The sequence below is a fragment of the Pseudochaenichthys georgianus genome, chromosome 12, assembly GCF_902827115.2.
Source record: "Pseudochaenichthys georgianus chromosome 12, fPseGeo1.2, whole genome shotgun sequence".
Classification (NCBI taxonomy): domain Eukaryota; kingdom Metazoa; phylum Chordata; class Actinopteri; order Perciformes; family Channichthyidae; genus Pseudochaenichthys; species Pseudochaenichthys georgianus.
In genome coordinates, this window is record NC_047514.1 from 28,331,705 (window position 1) to 28,352,579 (window position 20,875).

Below are 20,875 nucleotides of genomic sequence, written 5' to 3' on the forward strand. Positions count from 1 at the left end.
AAGATCCAAACTAATTCCAATATCTGAAAAACTTGAAAAGATATCAAAATTATTTTATACAAGTTGTATAGCTGAAGGTATTGTGATCATTTGAAAGTTGGAATGAAGTGTCTGGCTGAAATTATGTGGAAGGAGATGCATTTGGCGCAAAGTGTAGGAAAAGTGGATTTGAAGGCATCTCCCATTGACTTCAATGTTACAAAAATAGTTTAAAAAGCTGAATATTTCAAAAAGTATGAAATATTTTGAAAAAGTTGAATGTTTCTTATCAATTGCTGAAAAGGCTGAATAGTTTAATATTTGAATGGTTTCTGTAGCTGAAAGTAAGCTGAAGTTATGGAGAGCTAAAGTATTGGCTGATTTGAAGGCTCTTCCTATTGACTTCAATGTTAAAAAAAGAGTTTAAAAAGCTGAATATTTCAAAAAGTATAAAATATTTTGAAAAAGTTGAAGATTTCCCATCGATTCCTGAACAGGCTGAATAGTTTAATATTTGAATGGTTTCTGTAGCTGAAAATAAGCTGAAGTTATGGAGAGCCAAAGTATTGGCTGAAATAAGAGGAAGAATAAAGTTTTGAAGTACTATAGTGGAATGCTGTATACAGCATTCGCACTAATAAAGTTTTGAAGTACTATAGTGGAATGCTGTATACAGCATTCGCACTAATAATAAAAGGAAGAATAAAGTTTTTTTGAAGCACTATAGTGGAATGCTGTATACAGCATTCGCACTAATAATTGAGAGAAGAGAAAGCCTAACAGAAACATTGTGGGTTAAATAAACGTGAACAGAGGTTGCATTATAGTAACGGTATTGTTGTAGGCATAAAAATAACATGAAGTAACGGCACTACACTTGTGCTGGCTGTTAAACTGAGCCAAGTCACGTGGTTCATGTCTCAGCTGTGACTGAATGGAAATGAATATAAATACAAATGTAAAACGAAAAAAGCTGTTCCTGTTATTGTGTTCATAATCAAAATGAATTGGAGATCAGGACATTTTTTTCCAATAAATTAATACAATGATTTTTGTCCACTTTGTTGTTCAGATATATCGCATATTTTGAACTAGATGATCCATGAATTGAAACAAAACACTGTATAAACTGAGGAGTGACTTATTTTCACTTCGCTGTTAAACTGCTCTCATGTTGAGAAGCATCAGATCAGTGCATGCGCTGCATCGTCCAATCAGTAAATAACATTTCCAAAGAAATAAATCCTTCGAATCTGCCTATTCAGTTTCTGTTTGAATGTGAAGGGTTAAATGAAAGAAGCTCGTCTCTGCGAGGTGAAGACAGGAGCTGATTGGTGGTCCTGCTGTAAATTCCCAGAGGGCCAGCTATAGTAACTGAACGAGAGAGTAATGTCAAATAACAGTACAGTTGACCAATCATATCTTCCCTCTAAATGGGTGGGTTTTATTATCACGGACTTTATGACGAGTTCCGCCCGCTGTAAAGCTTTTCTTGTTTCCATAGCAACAACAACTTCCGGTCAACAGCGTAAACTCTCCTTCAAAATAAAAGCATGTCCATACAAAATAGGAATCCAAGCCAAATTACACTTAAGACATATATAAAACTGCAATGAAAGTAACAAACACAATGCGATATCCAATATTTCAAAGAACACAAATTGGGTTATTTACAGGTGTTGTTTTATGTGGAGAGCAGAGATGGGGACTCGAGTTTGTGACTCGGACTCGAGTCGCACTTAAGTCGCACACACAGAGACTTCAGACTTGACTTGGACTCCTGCTCAAAAGACTTCGGACTCAACTTGGACTCGTGTTTTGGGACTCGTGAACAATCATTGTGTTTTCTATTTTTGGCGTATTAACATTGAGGAAACTCTGAAACGTCTGACGGGCGTCCTTTCTTTTTTCCATGGTAACCTCATTACGCAGGTCCGCGCCTCTCGCACTACCTCATGGTAACACCATGGCGACCGGCGGCACACCTGCAGCTGTACCGCTTGTAATTAGGTTCAACTATAAAAACGTCAAACAAAACGCAGGCGGCACCAACAAAAGGAGCGCACACTGCAAAGTCTGCAATATCAAAATCAAGGATGCTGGTGCAACAACGTTAGCTCAGCATCAGCTATGTAATGTTAACTTGGCTTGCTACTAGCTTTGTAACTGAATATTTGAAAAAATGAGTGAATGTTTGCTTGTCACACTTGTTTGCGTTGTGGCGTTGACATCCAACTCTTGACATGTCATAAAAAAGGTCGGTAACGTTAATCATTACGTTCCGCTGCCACCATCTACTGGCTAACGTTAAACGTAGAAAAATACATAGTTACATACATAAATACATCTGTTGGTTTATAGGTTTATTGTTGACCACGTAACGTTAATGTTACAGGTTTATCAGGTTACCATGACACTGGGTTTGAGTGAGAGGATAGAGGAATATGTTTATTTATAGTAGACTTAAAAGATGTCATTAGAGACCCAGTGTAATTAAACAATACGGTTGCAGAGGTCAAATTTTCATATAACAAACAACTAATCAGTACTGATACTGTATGCTAATAGATATAGGAGTGATAATAACACAGTAAATGCTTTGAATTTCTTAGATATAGCTGTGCAGTATTCTTAACAGACTGGATAGCAGCAGACAATAGAAGGCTTATTACAACCAGAAGAGACATGAGACTTTTATTTTTTTAGAGACTTGAGACTTGACTTGGACTCGTGACCAAAGACTTGAGACTTGATCAAGTCTCACCCCACAAAGACTTGAGACTTGACTTGGACACGTGACCAAAGACTTGAGACTTGATCAAGTCTCACCCCACAAAGACTTGAGACGTGACTTGGACACGTGACCAAAGACTTGAGACTTGATCAAGTCTCACCCCACAAAGACTTGAGACGTGACTTGGACACGTGACCAAAGACTTGAGACGTGACTTGGACTCGTGACCAAAGACTTGAGACTTGATCAAGTCTCACCCCACAAAGACTTGAGACGTGACTTGGACACGTGACCAAAGACTTGAGACGTGACTTGGAATTGTGACCAAAGACTTGAGACTTGATCAAGTCTCACCCCACAAAGACTTGAGACGTGACTTGGACTCGTGACCAAAGACTTGAGACTTGACTTGGACTCGTGACCAAAGACTTGAGACTTGATCAAGTCTCACCCCACAAAGACTTGAGACTTGACTTGGACTTGTGACCAAAGACTTGAGACGTGACTTGGACTTGTGACCAAAGACTTGAGACTTGACTTGGACTCGTGACCAAAGACTTGAGACTTGATCAAGTCTCACCCCACAAAGACTTGAGACGTGACTTGGACTTGTGACCAAAGACTTGAGACGTGACTTGGACTCGTGACCAAAAACTTGAGACTTGACTTGGACTCGTGACCAAAGACTTGAGACGTGACTTGGACTCGTGACCAAAGACTTGAGACGTGACTTGGACTCGTGACCAAAGACTTGAGACGTGACTTGGACTCGTGACCAAAGACTTGAGACGTGACTTGGACTTGCAAAAGAAGACTTGTGAACATCTCTGGTAGAGAGTCGCTGTCAATGACACCACAGCCTGTCATTGATGCGTTTTGCACCCCGGGCCGTTGTTTTGATATTCCGCTGAAGTATATGCTGTGACGTAATAACTCTTTTTCGAGGTAAGGGGAGGGGGTCAGAGGGCCTAGGTATAAAAGTCACGGCTCGCCACTGCCTTGTGGTAAACTTGTGAGAGAGAAAGCTTTTGAGCTCCACACTGTTTCAGAAATAATGCTTGATGTGGTTTGGAACCTAATATGACATTTAATCACAGCAACGTTTAGCTGAGTTTCTGCTGGTAGACAGTCTTCTCTTCACAGAGCTCACTGCTTGCATGTGGACGCTCCAAAGGGGCGTGGCCAGCAGCAGCATCAAAGGGGCGTGGCCAGCAGCAGCTTGGTTACATTAGAAGATGGATAGAATTGGAGGGATGCAACCCTCTTTAATGGTCACATGCAGAGCAAACAGTGACATGTGTTCTCTGCTTTCAACCCATCCTAGCACCAGGAGCCTAGCACCAGGAGCCTAGCACCGGGAGCCTAGCACCAGGAGCCTAGCACTGGGAGCAGTGGGCAGATATTGCACAGCGCCCGGGGAGCAATGGGAGTGAGGCGGGTGGGGGGTTGTCTGGTGCCTTGCTCAAGGGCACCACAGCAGGGCAGGAGGTGAACTGGGACCTCTCCAAGTAGCAGTCCACACTCCATATTTAGGTCTGGTCGGGGACTTGAACCGGCGACTCTACGGCTCACAGTCCAAGCCCCTACTGACTGAGCCACTGCCGGATCTTTACTGTTATCCAGCTCTTTTAGTTACTCTAGGCAACCAACACATCTGTTGGTCTGATTTGACATAACGTGTAATAGTTGTGTGCATGTGTGTATGTGCAGGCAGCACCCTAATCACAGTGGGGGAGTACCAGAAGAGACTCGGCGGGGCTGAGCGTGAGCTCCTCCAGACCTCAGCTGCCACCTTCCTCACTCCTCTACGCAACTTCCTGGAAGGAGACTGGAGGACTATATCAGTAAGACTTCCTCTATACTATACGGTTAGACATTGTGTTGGTATAAACCCCAACAGCAGGAGTATATGATGGTATGCTGCTATGCTGCCATGGACATCACTTTGACTCGTTCAATAAAACTGATTTGGAGCTTATTTGTGTAGAGAGCTTCACTGTGCTGTGAGCTGAATAGAAGCCTCGTTTTTCAAACGACTGTTTTCTGTAGCAGGCCCCTGGTTTCTGATTGGATGCTTCCTGTCTCCTTTTTAGAAAGAGAGGCGACTAATGGAGAATCGGCGACTGGATCTCGACATCTGCAAAGCACGCCTGAAAAAAGCCAAGCAGGCAGAAGCCAAAGCAGCGGTAAGGTGAACCGTTGGTTCTGTTGTGTCTGCTGATGCTATAGCTGAGACAGCTGATTGCAGTGAGGAAACTCTGGCATTAGTTTTACTTGTATTAATGCCCACTGTTAATGTGCTGCGTCTTGTGCTCGCTATCTGTACATGAATGAGTGAAAAAGCCCAAAGAAGAGAGTTGCAGTCTATATCACACACGGCAGGCAGAATAGCAGGAAGCAAACAACTTGCATTTTCATGTCGGATCATAAAGTCTCGCTTTCTCAGCGATAACCTCTGCAGTCATTGTGTTGCACTTCTTCAGATAGCATGTCTGTGCTGAGAAAGCGGCATCTTTAAAAGGAAATAAAAGCTTCTCAGATGTTCTGATGGCTGCTTTGTTGCATGTAACTCAAAAAGAAAAGCCTCTTAATACCGACCACACGATGCTGTGTCTGGAGCCAGAACACACAGGCTGCGCTGAGCTAACATTAGCGCTGGTGTCATGAAGCATAATAATATTCAGCCACCTAAAACGGTATACTTAATCAAACAAATAAGACGATTTAGAATTATAAGGAAATGTCAAAAAGAATTGTGATAGACCTCTCTCAATAGGGTAAGCATTGTTTGACATATTCAGCAGTCAAAAAAGATGTAAGGGATATCCATAGAAGAAGAAAAGGTCAGCATAATAATGGGAAAAAGCCCAAAATTAAATAAACACCTTGAGATTCTGGTACTGCATCATGTATCCCTCACCTGGAATGTTTTCAGCAGCGTAGCTCACCATGATGACCTATGGGTTCAAAGTGTCCAGCTCTGTGGAAACCTGAGTGCAGTAAAGGATGGAGACCCTCTCACAGCTACAGACTGGACGGAGTCTGCTTCAAATTAATAAAATAATCCTGTGAGGATAACAAGTTAAAGTTAAAGCAAAACTTACTAAAGCATTCTATTTATACTTTAACAGCAATTAATAAATGATCCAGTCATAAATAATTTACACCGCGTTGCTTTGAGACACCACAGCGTGTTCTCAGTGTTCTGCTCATGCTGCTTTGCTTTCGGCTAACTGTTTTTGTTGTTCTGCTTTATGATTGTAATGCATGACTGTGCCAACATGTGTCTCCTCCTCCCTGCTCTTGTTTGTAGGCTGCACCTGATTTTCAGGAGACCAGGCCTCGCAATTATGTTCTTTCTGCCAGTGCATCAGCGGTAAGAGTCCATCACAAACTGCAGGGTCTGTCGCCCAGCTAGGCTAACATGCTAACGGGCACAGAGCCGTAGAACACAACATACTCCCAAAGACAGACTATGTAGCTCACATCAGGGCACAGAGCTGCTGCAGCCTCACTGCAGGGTCTGTCGCCCAGCAGGAGCTAGGCTAACATGCTAACGGGCACAGAGCCGTAGAACACAACATACTCCCAAAGACAGACTATGTAGCTCACATCAGGGCACAGAGCTGCTGCTGCAGCCTCACCTGACCCAGCAGCTCATTGGCTAACGCTATTGAATGTTGTGTCGGAAGCATCCTGAGGCCTCAGTGGCTTCGGAACATGCATAAAGTCTATCTTAAAAAACATCTTGAATTTATTCGTAGAAAGTTAGTTTGATATTAAACAGTTATGGAGACTTTTTTTAGTTTCATACATTTTCAAATATACATTGTTAGAGTTTCTAAAAAGTACTCTTACTCAAACCACTAAAATAATGTAAATGAAGCAAAAGGCTCCTGAAATCCCTTCACATGTACTCTCAGTGTAACGCTGTCTCAGTATATTCACACTGCATGGGATGACGGCTACTAATGAGCACTGCACACGATGCGTATTTGGAATGCTTTATGGATTGAAGTGGGGGCTGCATTTTGAATTCTTAAACAAGTTAGGCTTGTCAGACTGTGGCATGACCTTTGTAACACAAATATAATAAAGACATGAGCATGTTTAGCAAGTTTTGATATTGTTGCATGCTGTTTATACTTTATACTTTGACTTATATATACAAAGACTATGATTACTATAGCTTTACACTGGTGTGATCTGAACTGTGACAGGTTCCGAAAGACTCCAATCCACTTCCGTAGTTGCACTTGTCATAGCAGAGTATAGCATGATAAAGAGTCCAACTGGTCACAAAAACATTTCACAGCAACATTTTATTAAAAGCAAAGTTTAAGTAGAATTTGAAGGCATTAGTGGGTTAAGGTTGAGCTGTCATTCAATCCATAACATTGTATCATATATTTTGTCCTTATCTTCAAATGACTGACCTAAATAAAGTGGTGAAGGAAATGAAGTAGAAGTATAACAAATACAAAAATGGAAGTACTTGTGATCCGAATGGTGTAAAAAGGATCTGCAGTGCATTGTTGGTGATTGTCCAGAACGCAGCAGCCCGGTCCAGCCCAAACCTGGGGTGCAGTTTAAAGCTGAGCCTCTGAGAACACAGCTGTGGGGTGTGGGAGATGCTGTGATTTAGTTTTCTAAAAACACAGGGTTGAAGCCATCTTAGACTTTCAGCAAGAGCTAAACTCAGAGCAACAGAGCCACAAGCTCTTCTTTGAGAGAGAACATGTAGACTTAAAATGAGGAAGTAAGAAGTGCAGTGAAACATGGATGTGTTCTCTGTGATGATGTCAGCTTAAGTAATCACATGTATAGCGTTTCTGTGTTGCTCTGTGACTGACCCAGCTGCACAGCGGCTGGGAGAGCTGGGATCTGGAGACGGATCCCGCTGCAGCCGAGCAGAGCAAGGTTGGAACCTCTGGGAGCAGAACCCAGATTAGGTCCTGGTGATAGTGGTAGTGAGTCTCCCGTCATGTAGTCTGTGTTGTGGGTAGGATGTTTTACCTGTTGGTCAAATCCTGTCCCAATAAATAGTAAATAACGGGAACAAAATTGAAGTAAAGACTTTTTTTGTTCAGGTGTATTAACTGTCATATTCAGATAAAAGCAAACCTTTTACTATATCATTAGCAGAAAAAAATCCTTAAGTTAACAAATAAATATATACATTGTCAAATATTTCACCATAAAAGGGTCACAACACGAGCAGGAGGTAACGGATGCACAGAAATAAAATGTCTGAGGACACACTGCATCATCAGTGGTCTTAAAGTCACTTTCTAACTCTTAACATGGCGTCCTCCATGAAGATGGGCTATAACACTGCAATGTGGAGCTGTTTTACATACAGCGGTTCAATGCCTTAGTATCTTGATCAAGCATCCCACTGTACGTACACAAAAAATGACTCAAAATACACTGAAAGCTCAAATAAAAGAGAAGGGAAGAAGTAGTGAAGAAAAACAGCTACACATATTATAATAAAGTTTAAATGTGAGATGTTACACACAGGAGGGCGCTGTTCAACAGGCATTGGTGAGCGAGCAGCTGCAGAAAGTAGAGTGAAGGTCAACAAGGGTTCAGGCTGCTGGCCAACTGCTGCAGCTCACACACACACACACACACACACACACACACACACACACACACACACACACACACACACACACACACACACACACACACACACACACACACACACACACACACACACACACACACACACCACACACACACACACACACACACACACACACACACACACACACACACACACACACACACACACACACACACACACACACACACACACACACACACACACACACACACACACACACACACACACACACCACACCCACCCACACCAGCTCAGTTTCTCAGATCACAAACATTGCTCTTTGTAAAAGGCATAGCGACACTTTACCAAATGACCATGACATGCTTGGTTAGGCATCTTGAGGGCCTGGTTTAAAAATGTAATCATAATGATTTATCTGTAAAGCACTTTCCTACAGAAGTTACAGCACAAAGTATAAAACGGTAAAGAGGATAGACGGTCATATGTAATGAGAAAAATCTCACTTGATTAAAATAGGTTAAAACAAACATAAATATGTTGTATTCAATACATCGAATGCATATGAACGGAGTTGTTTGAGAGACCCTGAATGCACCTGGAAGGAAAGCCATCACTAGCTATGGAAATAATGATGAGTCAGAGAGTTTCAAAGACTATTCATCGAGTGTATTTATAGTGCTCCTGTTGTTTGGAAGGTCCAGTATTATGTTAATGCTGACGCTAACATGTATCATGCTTTTAAGAATATTGTGGTTACTATTACAGTTAATGAGAGAAAAGCTGGTATGACGGTTACATTCTAAGTGAAGTCAGACATGTGTTCATTTCATTTCAAACCTTTATTTAACCAGATTGGTCCCTTGAGATCATAGATCTCTTTTTCAAGGGAGCCCTGTGTTGATCAGTTGCTATAACACATGATCAGGACATTGATTAGTGAAGTCTGATACTGGTGGCTCCTGCATCTTGACTATTGCACACAGAATATAAATTAGTCAAATAAAAAGTTGAATTATAATTAGGTTAATAAAATACATTAAATTAAATAAACAGTTTTTAAATGTTTGATTTGAAATGGGTGCTTCAAACTGGCCTGGTATCAGTGGTTCAGATCAAGTTAACCTCCATTAAACTTGAGGTTGAAATTGTCATAGTAACAGGCTAGCTGAAGAACACCCTGAAAGTAGTTTGAGCTTCCTAACCCACATCTAGCTCCTCGTAGTTTCAGATTGGTGACTTCCTGCATTGAAGTGTGAGTGTTAATGAGACAGTGTTGATGCCTGCTTTCTTCTGTCCTCATGTTGCTTCTCTCAGCTGCTGAGTGAGGAAGTGGACAAAGTAAGTACCTTCACTAGTGGATAGTGTTTGTTTCTGACTGCTCCTAGATACAGTTAAACATGTTTATACAATCCTCTAAATGTGTCTTTCCTGCCCCTCCACATCTGTGTGCAGGCGGAGCACGATCTGCGTGTGGCGCAGACGGAGTTTGACCGGCAGGCTGAGGTCACCCGGCTGCTGCTGGAGGGAATCAGCAGCACACATGTGAGTGCAAGGGATCCCCTCTGGGCCACTGACTGGGCTCTTAGTCACAGTCACAAGACGACCCTGAACACAGCAGTGATGTCATGGGGCTGAGCAGCATGAATGACTGTTTATCAGAAATATGAGCCAAATACAGAAGAGCAGAGAAAATGGGAGGATGTTTGGAGTGTTAGGCATTACCTCTTCAGCTCCTGTTGTTCATGGACCAACCATGGACGTCACTGAGGCTATACAACCTCACATTTCACCAAAACACTACTGCTTAGAAACTACAATTTACAGAAAATCTAACCTAACGAATAGGAGGTAAGTTATAGGCCAATTCCACACATTTAAACCCTTAAGCCCAACAAATAGATACATGATGAATTAACTGTCCACAAGAATTCTCAGCACTCTAAGAAATGCTGTAAAACATTATTTACTCCATGTTGGGTCTAAATGTAACTTAACATATTTACAGAAAAAAATCATATAGTTTTCAATAAAATATATAATATTATATTACACAATATATCAACCCTGCGAGCAGTTTTAAATCCGGGTCTTCCTCTGTGAATTGAAACAAAACAAAAAACGCAATAAAACACTTTTTTTAAACATCAGGATTAGGCTTAAATGAAGTTCTGTCTGACGCAGGACAGGCTCGTGTTTGGCACATTCACACGGGCACATGTGCTCTAAAGTTGTGCTGGGTTCCCTTTAGCTTTGGAAACTGCTCATAGTGATCAGGGTTACAATTATCAACCGCTCATAACGCTAAGCATTGGAAATGTAGCACTTCACTGAACTTCACTATATTTTAAATTCATTTATTACGTGGCTAAGTTGAATCCCCGATTCTGATTGGTCAATTTGGACATTTCAATGGTTGAAGTAAAAAAATTACCATTGCTAAGGAGAATGAAGGGAGAGAAAGAAGAAAGTTAAAAGACAAAGCGTTTGAAGTCAAAGAAATCAACAGAAGAAGACACAGGAAGTAAATACTAACAGGAACAGCAGCAGAAGAAGACAGACAGGAAGTAAACACTAACAGGAACAGCAGAAGAAGACCGACAGGAATTAAACACTAAAGCTCCTGTCACACTGTCCCGAAGTTGACACCCGATGGACACACGAATATGGAATTGTGAATTTCGCACGAAGATGGCCCCGAACCACACACGAAGGCAACATTTACATTACATTTAAGACATACAACTGCAACGAAAGTAACACAAACAATTATGTTACAGTACTATGATACTGTACTGATATTTTCAGACTTTGTTCTTTATTTTCTCCGTCTTTATATGTAGAAGATATTACGTTTTCTCCGTCATGTTGTTGTTTCCATAGCAACAACAACTTCCTGTCAACTCGCCTTCAAAATAATATATTATATCCTTTTCAGTTTCACAGAACACAAATTGGGTTATTTACATAATATGTTTACATGATTTTGTTGTGCAATAAAACAACCCGATGATCGTAGCAACATCGGGCTATTCGTGAGGGCATCTTAAGCCTTCGTGATGGCGCTGGTGGAGTTTCTCAGGCTCCGGCAGCAACTTCGTGAGTGGTGGCAAAATCTTTGGCATGCCAAAAAATAGTCGAAGGACCTTGAGAAGGTTAGGTCAATTTTGCCCTTCGTAAGGCCATCGTGAGGGCATCTTGTTATCATCGGTGCCATCGGGCATTCGCCCCGATCAGAGTGAGGGCGAATGCCCGATGGCACCGATGATAACACGAAGATGACACGACTTGACAAGATGCCCTCACGAGTGCCTTACGAAGATGCCGCTCACGAAGTTGCTGCCGGAGCCTGAGAAACTCCACCGGCGGTCATACGATGGCTTAGATGCCCTCACGAATGGCCCGATGTTGCTACGATCACAGCCGAATTTTAACATTTCCTTTATCGTGTGTCTATCGGGTGTCAATTTCGGGACAGTGTGACAGGGGCTTTAAGGGAGCAGCAGCAGCAGAAGAAGACAGACAGGAAGTAAACACTAAAGGGAACAGCAGAAGAAGACAGACAGGAAGTAAACACTAACAGGAACAGCAGAAGAAGACAAACGGGAAGTAAACACTAACAGGAATAGCAGAAGAAGACAGACAGGAATTAAACACTAAAGGGAGCAGCAGCAGCAGAAGAAGAAGAAGAAGACAGACAGACAGGAAGTAAACACTAAAGGGATTTGGGGTTAAGTACATTGTCAGAATAAGTGAGAAATAGATGTAACTTCTGTTAGACAGCTATCATACTGAATACATATTTACTGTGAATGTATGCAAAAATGTATGGCATATGGCTGTCTAACAGAAGTTACATTCATTTCTCACTTATTCTGACAATGTACTTAACCCCAAATAAAAGAACCCAATAAAAAGAGTTGTTAAATAATAGTGAAGTCACGTTGTAATAACAATAACTCATCTCTCTCGAGTTTTCTTTTTGAGCTTTGCTAAAAGCCACTGTGTCAAGTGTCCATCTGGTGTTGCCGTCCGGAGTTGTCCAACATGGCGGACCCTCTCGCACATGCGCAGAACCGATCGGGCAGGGTGACGGATCGGGTAGTGACAGGAACAGCAGAAGAAGACAAACGGGAATTAAACACTAAAGGGAGCAGCAGCAGCAGAAGAAGAAGACAGACAGGAAGTAAACACTAAAGGGAACAGCAGAAGAAGACAGACAGGAAGTAAACACTAACGGGAACACAGCAGCAAGCCCCTGGGAAGTGCGCTGGACTCTGAAGAAAATATTCGTACTGGCCAAACGGCGGTACTACAATTTCCGTATCAGTCCGTGATGTCACCCGGCCCAGAAATACTTTTTCCCATTCACTAACATTGGGAAAGAGACGTCTGTAAATTAGCGGATATATATTTTTTTTAACTAAATAAAACTACCCAACACTATCACTTTTATAGCCTTATTAGATTCATTAGGTCCTTAAAGTTGTAAAATGCGCTAAAAGCCAAATCCAGATTCATTTTCTCTCTCGGGGGGCGGGGTATAAGGGGAAACTCTACTGGGCATGCTATATGAGCGCACATACGGGTACTTCTGCTCTGACAGCTAGGCATGATGGGTAATTTGTGACGTTTTGCTCTCGAAAATGTCAGGCCATTTTGTCGTCATGCGTCAATGAGCAGCTCTCATAGGAATGAACGAGACCCGCAGACTCTGGGTAGTTAAACCGACATATCATCATCGCCTCCCCCTCTAAGAAGAGTTTCATTAGCACATATGTTGAGCCGAGTATAATGTCCGTTGTTAGTTTGGTTGTGTTCTGCTGGGGACTGATTTGTCTCCTCTCTCTCTCTCCTCAGCTCAACCACTTGCGCTGTTTACAGGATTTTGCCGAGGCTCAGGCCACCTACTACGCCCAGTGTCACCACTACATGCAGGACCTGCAGAGGGAGCTCCACAAGTGAGGATTCACTGCGGCTGCTAGCTTCTTCTGTAGCATGTGTATAGGCAATGGGATCGTGGTGCATTCTGGGGTGTCGCGGCCATCTTTAGAGGATAGCATCCACAGCAACAGCAGCAGCCGTCAATCTATATCGGTGTTTCCGAACTAGAATCCTCCGGACAGAGCTAGTGTAATACTAACTGAGTCCTAAAAAAGCGTGTCCGTGTACTTGTACTGAAATATTTCCTGTTTTAAATTATATTCATCATCATCATGCAACCTTATATTCCCAGTGTAGTGCTTTGTGTTCCTGTAGTTAAGCACATTCAGCGTCTCTTGCTGATGTGTCTACGTCTCCCTCGTTTCCATGTTGTTTTAAAAGAATAATATAGAATCCCATTGTCCTTTGTTTGTTTTGTTCGTTGGTCATATGAGTGGCTGGTACAGTGACATCACAGTGCCTCCCGAACATGTTTAAAAGTTTAAAGTGAAAAGGTTAGGTCTAGGGATGCTCCGATCGCCAATTTTTGGGCCGGAATCAGTATCGGCAGATACCGATCGAGTGGACGGGGCCTAAATGGAAGATTTAAACATCACGTTAAATCTTCCATTTAAAGTGATGTTTAACTCAGTTAATGGGGCTCATTCACTGGAGCTTCCACAAACAACAATCAACTTAATTATTACATTCAAAGGATGTACATTATTCGGGAGAAATGAGCGGAAGCACTCTCTTTTCCTCTCTCCCCCTCTCTCTCTCCCCCTCTCTCTCCCCCTCCTGACAGCCTGTCAGTATCTCATGCAGCTCACTGATCCAGTAACGAGTGACGAGCTTGTATTGCCGCGCACAGAGAAAAGTGTCATGTATTTTACGTCATGCGATCGGCTCTCGCGATCGGCATGTTTAGAGAGCACTGATCGATCGGTAGAGAGTGAGTATCGGAGCATCCCTAGTTAGGTCTACTAATGAGCTTATTAGAGGATGTTCCCATTTTTTGGGGATGTTCCCTTTGATTGTAAAATGTCAATGAAGATGTCAGACTTAGTATATTTGTTAATAATTACATACAACAAATGGAATTTTTGTGTGTGTGTTCCAAGTGAATCTGCGGCCCCCTGGTGGCCAGTACATCAATGATGTGGCCCCCACCACCATCAAAGTTGCCCATCCCTGCCGTAGACCATCTCAGCCGTAGAGCACTGCAGGTCTTCTTTAGGCGTAGTCCTCAGGCCCAGCATCACCCAGGGCAGCTTGTCGACCCAATTCCCGTCCGTAAGCCGGCTTTGAGGACCGGCTTTGAGGACCGGCTTTGAGGACCGCCTTCATGGAGCGATGGAAGCGCTTGCAGAGGCCGTTAGCCTGAGGGTGGTAAGCGGTAGTCCTGTGCAGCTTAACCCCCAAACCACCTGCCACGGCATTCCAGAGTTCGTACGTGAACTGAGAGCCCCTGTCTGAGGAAATGTCCGACGGGGTGCCAAAACGACACACCCACGTTGCAATGAAGGCCCGAGCAACGTTCGCGGCAGACGTCGAAACGAGCGGGACCGCGTCTGGCCAACGGGTCGTCCTGTCCACCATGTTGAGGAGGTAGGAAAATCCCTGAGAGGAGGGCAATGGACCAACCAGGTCGATGTTGACGTGATCAAACCTCCTCTCAGGCACCAGGAAACGCTCCAACGGGGCCTTCGTGTGGCGGTGCACCTTAGCGCGCTGACAAGCCACGCACTCACCAGCCCAAGTCCTCACGTCCTTTTTCAGCCCATGCCAGACGAACTTCGCGTCCACCAAGCGCACCGAAGGCTTAATGCCGGGGTGTGACAGTCCGTGCACTGCCTCGAACACAGAGCGCCTCCAGCTGGTGGGAACGACTGGCCGCGACAGGCCTGTGGAGACGTCACACAGGAGGGTAACGCCCGCGTCGCCGAACACTACGTCCTCCAAGCGCAGCCCCGCGCCCTCCACCTTCAGTGCCTGGGCGCCGGGGTCTGTGACCTGATCCACCGCCATGCGAGTATAGTGCAGGCCCAACTGGACGACTCTGGAGAGGCAATCTGCAACCAGGTTTAACTTGCCAGCCACGTGCTTAATGTCTGTGGTGAACTCAGAGATGTAGGAAAGCTGCTGACGTGCCGACCAAGGCTCCGCCACTTTTGACATGGCGAAAGTGAGTGGCTTGTGGTCGACAAACGCCGTAAACGGCATGAAACGGAAGTGCCGCACAGCCAAATAAAGACCCAGGAGCTCACGGTCAAAAGCGCTGTATCTGCGTTCTCTGGGCGTCAGCTGGCGGCTGAAAAAGGCGAGCGGCTGAATCCATCAGGCGCTGGAACGTCTGAGCGGCATTCTTGAGTCCAAAAGGTATCCGCAGGAACTCAAAAAGTCCAAAAGGCGTTATCACTGCTGTCTTGGGAATGTCCAGAGGGTGCATGGACACCTGGTGGTATCCACGCACCAGGTCCACCTTGGAAAACACCTCCGTACCGTCTGGACCCGGGGAGGCAAGTGACGCAGGAAAATCTCCGTGAATAAAATCCGGGGATCTTCCCCCCCTAGCAGATTTAGCATTTTCTCCATTAGCTGGGATGGCTTGCTGTCTCCTAGGCCTTGAATGTCAAGTATCTGGCGGGCCCTCTCCTTAGCAGATAAGCTAAATGTCTCAAGGAGAAGGGCCTTAATCGCCTCATATTTGCCATGGTGTGGGGGGGGCTGCGATAAATCCCACCAACCTGGACGACGTGGAGCTCCCCAGCGCTGCTACCACATGGTAGTATTTCAGGTCCCCGTCACGGACCTGTCGGCAGGTGAAGTGTGCCTCCACGTGTGCGAACCATGCCTCCGCGGCGTGCTCCCAGAATTCCGGCAGCTTTATGAAAACATCGCGCTCAGCCATGTTCGTTAATTTTCCGGAAACTTTCTCGGAAAAGTCGGGGTCACCAGTGTAGTGCCGTGAAAAGAGAGTCGGAGGCGGTGTATTAAGAATGGAGTTCCAATCTTTATAATCCATTAATCAGAGAGGTTAACACATGCACTGCTCTGCCTGATGAGCTAGCAGGAATGGCAGCTAAAGCTACAGGTGTTCCCCACTAAAGGGTCCGTGTGGCAACACAATAAGCAAGGTGAATTTTGGTCCCACATGGTGTCACCCCACTACTTTAATCTTCTCATTTACCTTTTTAAAGGGGACCTATCATGCAAAATGCACTTTGTGATGTCTTTTATACATAAATATGTGTCCCCTTTGTGTCAGGGAACTCACAAAGTGTGTCCTCCGTACCCAAATCTCTAAAAACTGGGGAACAACGGAGCTGATTCAGATTTGCGTATGACGTACGTCATATCGGATGGTGGACCCACGGCCCTACCAGAAAGTTGCCATCAGAAACAATGCCCGACGTGTTTTGGAAGTAATATGGTCTGTGTTTACATTAGCAAGCATCGCTAACACTCAGAGCTAACCTGTACTGGAGAGAGAGTATGTGTAAAGAAGACAGTATCTGCCGGGTCCCGCATGAGCAGGCATAATCTTTTTTTTTTTTTTTTTAAAAGCTTTATACCCCGAATCAGCACTTTAGTTACAGGGCTGACACGGAGGGATATGAGGCATGGCTAGAATGGGTGATCTGTTTGGTATTTTGAGCAAAACACTTCAGACATGTTTTTATATATTTTTATATATCTAAGACCTATGCTATTGCCTAAAAATAGCATGATCGGTAACCTTTAAACATTCATGAATCATGATTAATATAAATCACTATTACTCTCTTCACTCTGAAAAACACTGATCCTGAGGTCGGTAGACTGGAAGGAAAATGGAAAAACAAACTCCTCGTCACTGGTGTTGGTGGCTGCATGCCTGTGGTTCTAACACAACTCCCTACTGACGCAAAACTGATTTACCACACTTGTAGACTTAAATGGTCTTTTTCACTACCTAAACTAATGTCTTGATGCAGGAATCTTTTTGACGCCTGATCAGCAAACAAACCGTCTTAATTAAGCAGTGGTGTTCATTTAGAGAGTCTGTAGGTTTATAGAATGGACAGACTGTAGTGAAATGTAAATCTGTGTAGACTCAAACTGTCTACCTCCAAAGGGCTAATGATAAAAAAACTCAATTGAGTCAATCAGTGAATTGATTTGTTTTTAACAACAATAAAATTGCTTTATTTAGGAGTATCATAATTGTAAGAAATGTAAGTTTCTGAAATAAAGGAGCTGATGGGGAAAAATACTTTACTAATTATACAATACATTAAAGTTCTAAAGATAAATCTATCGAAATACCAGAATCAAGCTTCCAAATCAGTTTTTTAGTTGAGCGGGTGACAGCTGTTGTTTTGGCACCACAGCAGCGTCAAGAGACATACATCCTCTCAACACAGAACACCATCACTCTGCCAGTATGTGCAGGCATGTAACGGAGCACATAATCAGGATGCAAAAAAAAGGTAACTTTATTCGGTTAAAATGACATGCAATAAGTAATCAGATTACCGTTACGTTTAAATGACTAGCAGCATTTTGATATAAAGATCGATATATTATAGGTAGATACATTTTCTTTATGGATTATATTAAGGCTACTTTAATTCTTCTTTATTTTTGATACATTTATTTTGTTATTGTTTATTTCAATTACAGTCTAGGCTTTTGATTAATGTATTAAGCTTTAACAGCATTTGTGAACTATTACTGTTGTAAAAAATGTTAAATGAAATATCTTGGTTTCTTCTTTTCTAAGGTTTCATCATTACATGTAAACAAAAAAGTAAAAAACATCTTATTGTTATTTATTTTCTCTTTGAGTTATTTTAATTGCATTTTATATTTGACCAAAAAGTAACGGCAAGTAATCAGCTTACATTACTTTTATATTTTGATACTTAGATTATGTTGCTGATTAAATGTTTTGACTTGTACCTAGTGATTGTAACAGATTACATTTCCAAATTGTCCCTCCCAGCCCTGAGTATGTGGCTGCTCTCTGTACTTTGTAGGAGCAGATACAGTAGTGGTGGCTTAAAGTGTGTGTGTGTGTGTGTGTGTGTGTGTGTGTGTGTGTGTGTGTGTGTGTGTGTGTGTGTGTGTGTGTGTGTGTGTGTGTGTGTGTGTGTGTGTGTGTGTGTGTGTGTTGTGTGTGTGTGTGTGTGTGTGTGTGTGTGTGTGTGTGTGTGTGTGTGTGTGTGTGTGTGTGTGTGTGTGTGTGTGTGTGTGGTGTGTGTGTGTGTGTGTGTGTGTGTGTGTGTGTGTGTGTGTGTGTGTGTGTGTGTGTGTGTGTGTGTGTGTGTGTGTGTGTGTGTGTGTGTGTGTGTGTGTGTGTGTGTGTGTGTGTGTGTGTGTGTGTGTGTGTGTGTGTGTGTGTGTGTGTGTGTGTGTGTGTGTGTGTGTGTGTGTGTGTGTGTGTGTGTGTGTGTGTGTGTGTGTGTGTGTGTGTGTGTGTGTGTGTGTGTGTGTGTGTGTGTGTGTGTGTGTGTGTGTGGAGATATCTAGGTCAGGGAGTGTATTGTGCGTGTGTGTCAGGGTGTCTGGGTCATGGAGTGTAAGTAAGAAGGTTTATATATATATAGGATTACTTTAAAACAGTCCCAAATAATACATGTTCACTTCAATACAGTTCAAGATAATACCTGTTTATTTTAATACAGTTTAGAACAATATCTGTTAGCTTTAATCCCTCTTTTGATCTCACCTTCAGAGATCAACTTATCCACAGCATTTGGAACATAACCACTGTCATTCTTTTCTACTGTCTGTTCCCCAACATTTATATAAATCCATCAGTCGCTGGGATTTAGAGCACTTTAAACCCTTAGGAACAGTCCACCATAACAACTTCTTATGACAGTGGAGGGAGACCAAAATATGTTAACAAATTGTCCTTGTCGGCTGAGTCATCGTGCTCGTCCTCCTCCGACGGGTAAGCCAACAAGGCCATTTGGTACGAATAGGAAGGGGCAGCTTCTCCGTCAAAAAATGGGATATTGAAGCAAAGTTCCTCAAAAAATGGGGTATTAGAACAAACTCCACACCGGCCATATCCACCTGTTTCAGCGGAGAGTGGAGTCCCCTGGGCGGTCTTGGCTTGCCGTGTCTTTGTCCCCCCGATCCGCTGACGGCGGCTTCTGGGCTGCCTGCTAGAGAGATGTCTTTCGGATCCTCCTCCTCCGGCCCGTTGATGGCGCCTCCCGAGTCGACTGCTGGAGAGATGTCCTCACGATCCTCCTCCTTCGGTCCACTGATGGCTCCTTCCGAGTCGACCTCCTCTGCGAGGGCCACGTCCGTCCTGATGTCGTCCCCGGTCCTAGCAGGTGGTTTCCCCGCCGCACACAGGCACCAGCTGTCCCCCTTTCCTCCTATGCGGCCGGCATGAGAGGTCCGCTGGGTCACTCGGTCGGGGCCGGAGAGCCTGGGGTTGAGCCACTTTGTCCTGATGACCTTCAGTCAGACGAACTCCGCTGTGTCGGCCTCCTGGGTCCCCCTTTTGGCGCCAGCAACCTGTGTGGAGAAATCTGATACAAATCCCTCAAGCCTACGCTCAGGGCTCCTGGGCCCTCAGCTGTTTGATCCCCCACTGCGTATGAATACAGAATTCCAACAAACTGTCATCAAATGTCTTTATTATGAACTTAGATGAAATGTATATCCCCATAATGACCTAAACAATAAAGTCTATGGCTTTTACTTCTTTACCAGGCTAGTTAAATTAAATTCTGTCTCATTACATTACTATGTTTTAGCTTAACTGTAATATGTTCTTTCTACATTTCAAACCTCAGTTACTTTAATACCTAATATTACAAAATGGTTTCATCACCACAGGTCAACTTCTTCAGTACTCCATTCTGGAGTTACATCTCTCTGGTAGCCCCTTGGCCACTGATTCTGCATCTGTGTTACCTGCTATAACTCAATCAATACTAGAAACATGTCAAAATCCATCAAACAGTATCTTATCCCCAGATATGGAGCAGGTTCATTCTAAAACTGTCAATCAATGGTCAGATTGAAAAATGTAGATTGTGAAGTTTACACTCCCCCTTTTTACACATGAACCCATGTGTAACAAAATCCTGTATGGGAAGAAAACCTTCAAGTCATAATGGATTATAAGAAAATACCAAACATTATTCACAAATGTACATCAATCATTTCCCACAGTAAACACTCCAGTGAAATGAAGTGTTTCTCTCCATCTTTCAGTCCTAAAAGAAACAGAATCTTCATGTTTTAGTTTGAGTTTCACATTCTGCAAACCGCCACCTCCTGTCAAGTAGATTAGAAACGGGTCACAAGTGCGGTTTTTCAATTCTGTGGAATTGTAGGAAACCTCCCGTTGCCCACAGAGCCCCAGAAATAATGTGTTAGTCCAAAAGCATGCTTGATTAGTCATTGTTTTAAATCATACAGTTGCTCTGATCACATGCAGACATACACTCTCACTCACACTGTCAGGTTGTAAAGTCAAGTTTGGTCAGGTTCACCCCAGAGTCAGTCATTGACAGTGCTTCTCAAGTTACACTGTCGGTCAGGGTCAAAGGTAATTTGGTCTCAGTCTTTTTGGCCATGTGTAGTGCTCTGCAGAGACTTTGATATGTCAGCATAGGCCAGTATCCTTTGTCTACAAA

The 20,875-nt window shown here is 43.4% G+C and overlaps 1 protein-coding gene across 4 annotated transcripts in view; it reads left to right on the top strand.

Moving 5' to 3' along the window:
* Window positions 1-20,875, top strand: part of sh3glb2b (SH3-domain GRB2-like endophilin B2b) — a 56,880-nt gene that overhangs the window by 20,181 nt on the left and 15,824 nt on the right. For 2 of the 4 annotated variants that reach the window (XM_034096476.2, XM_034096477.2), the window contains 6 exons: window positions 4,424-4,557; window positions 4,807-4,899; window positions 6,027-6,089; window positions 9,621-9,644; window positions 9,759-9,848; window positions 13,164-13,264. In XM_034096476.2, coding sequence (XP_033952367.1) covers window positions 4,424-4,557; window positions 4,807-4,899; window positions 6,027-6,089; window positions 9,621-9,644; window positions 9,759-9,848; window positions 13,164-13,264 — 505 coding nt within the window. The remainder of the gene's footprint in view (window positions 1-4,423; window positions 4,558-4,806; window positions 4,900-6,026; window positions 6,090-9,620; window positions 9,645-9,758; window positions 9,849-13,163; window positions 13,265-20,875) is intronic. The other 2 variants (XM_034096478.2, XM_034096479.2) reach the window with 1 other exon arrangement.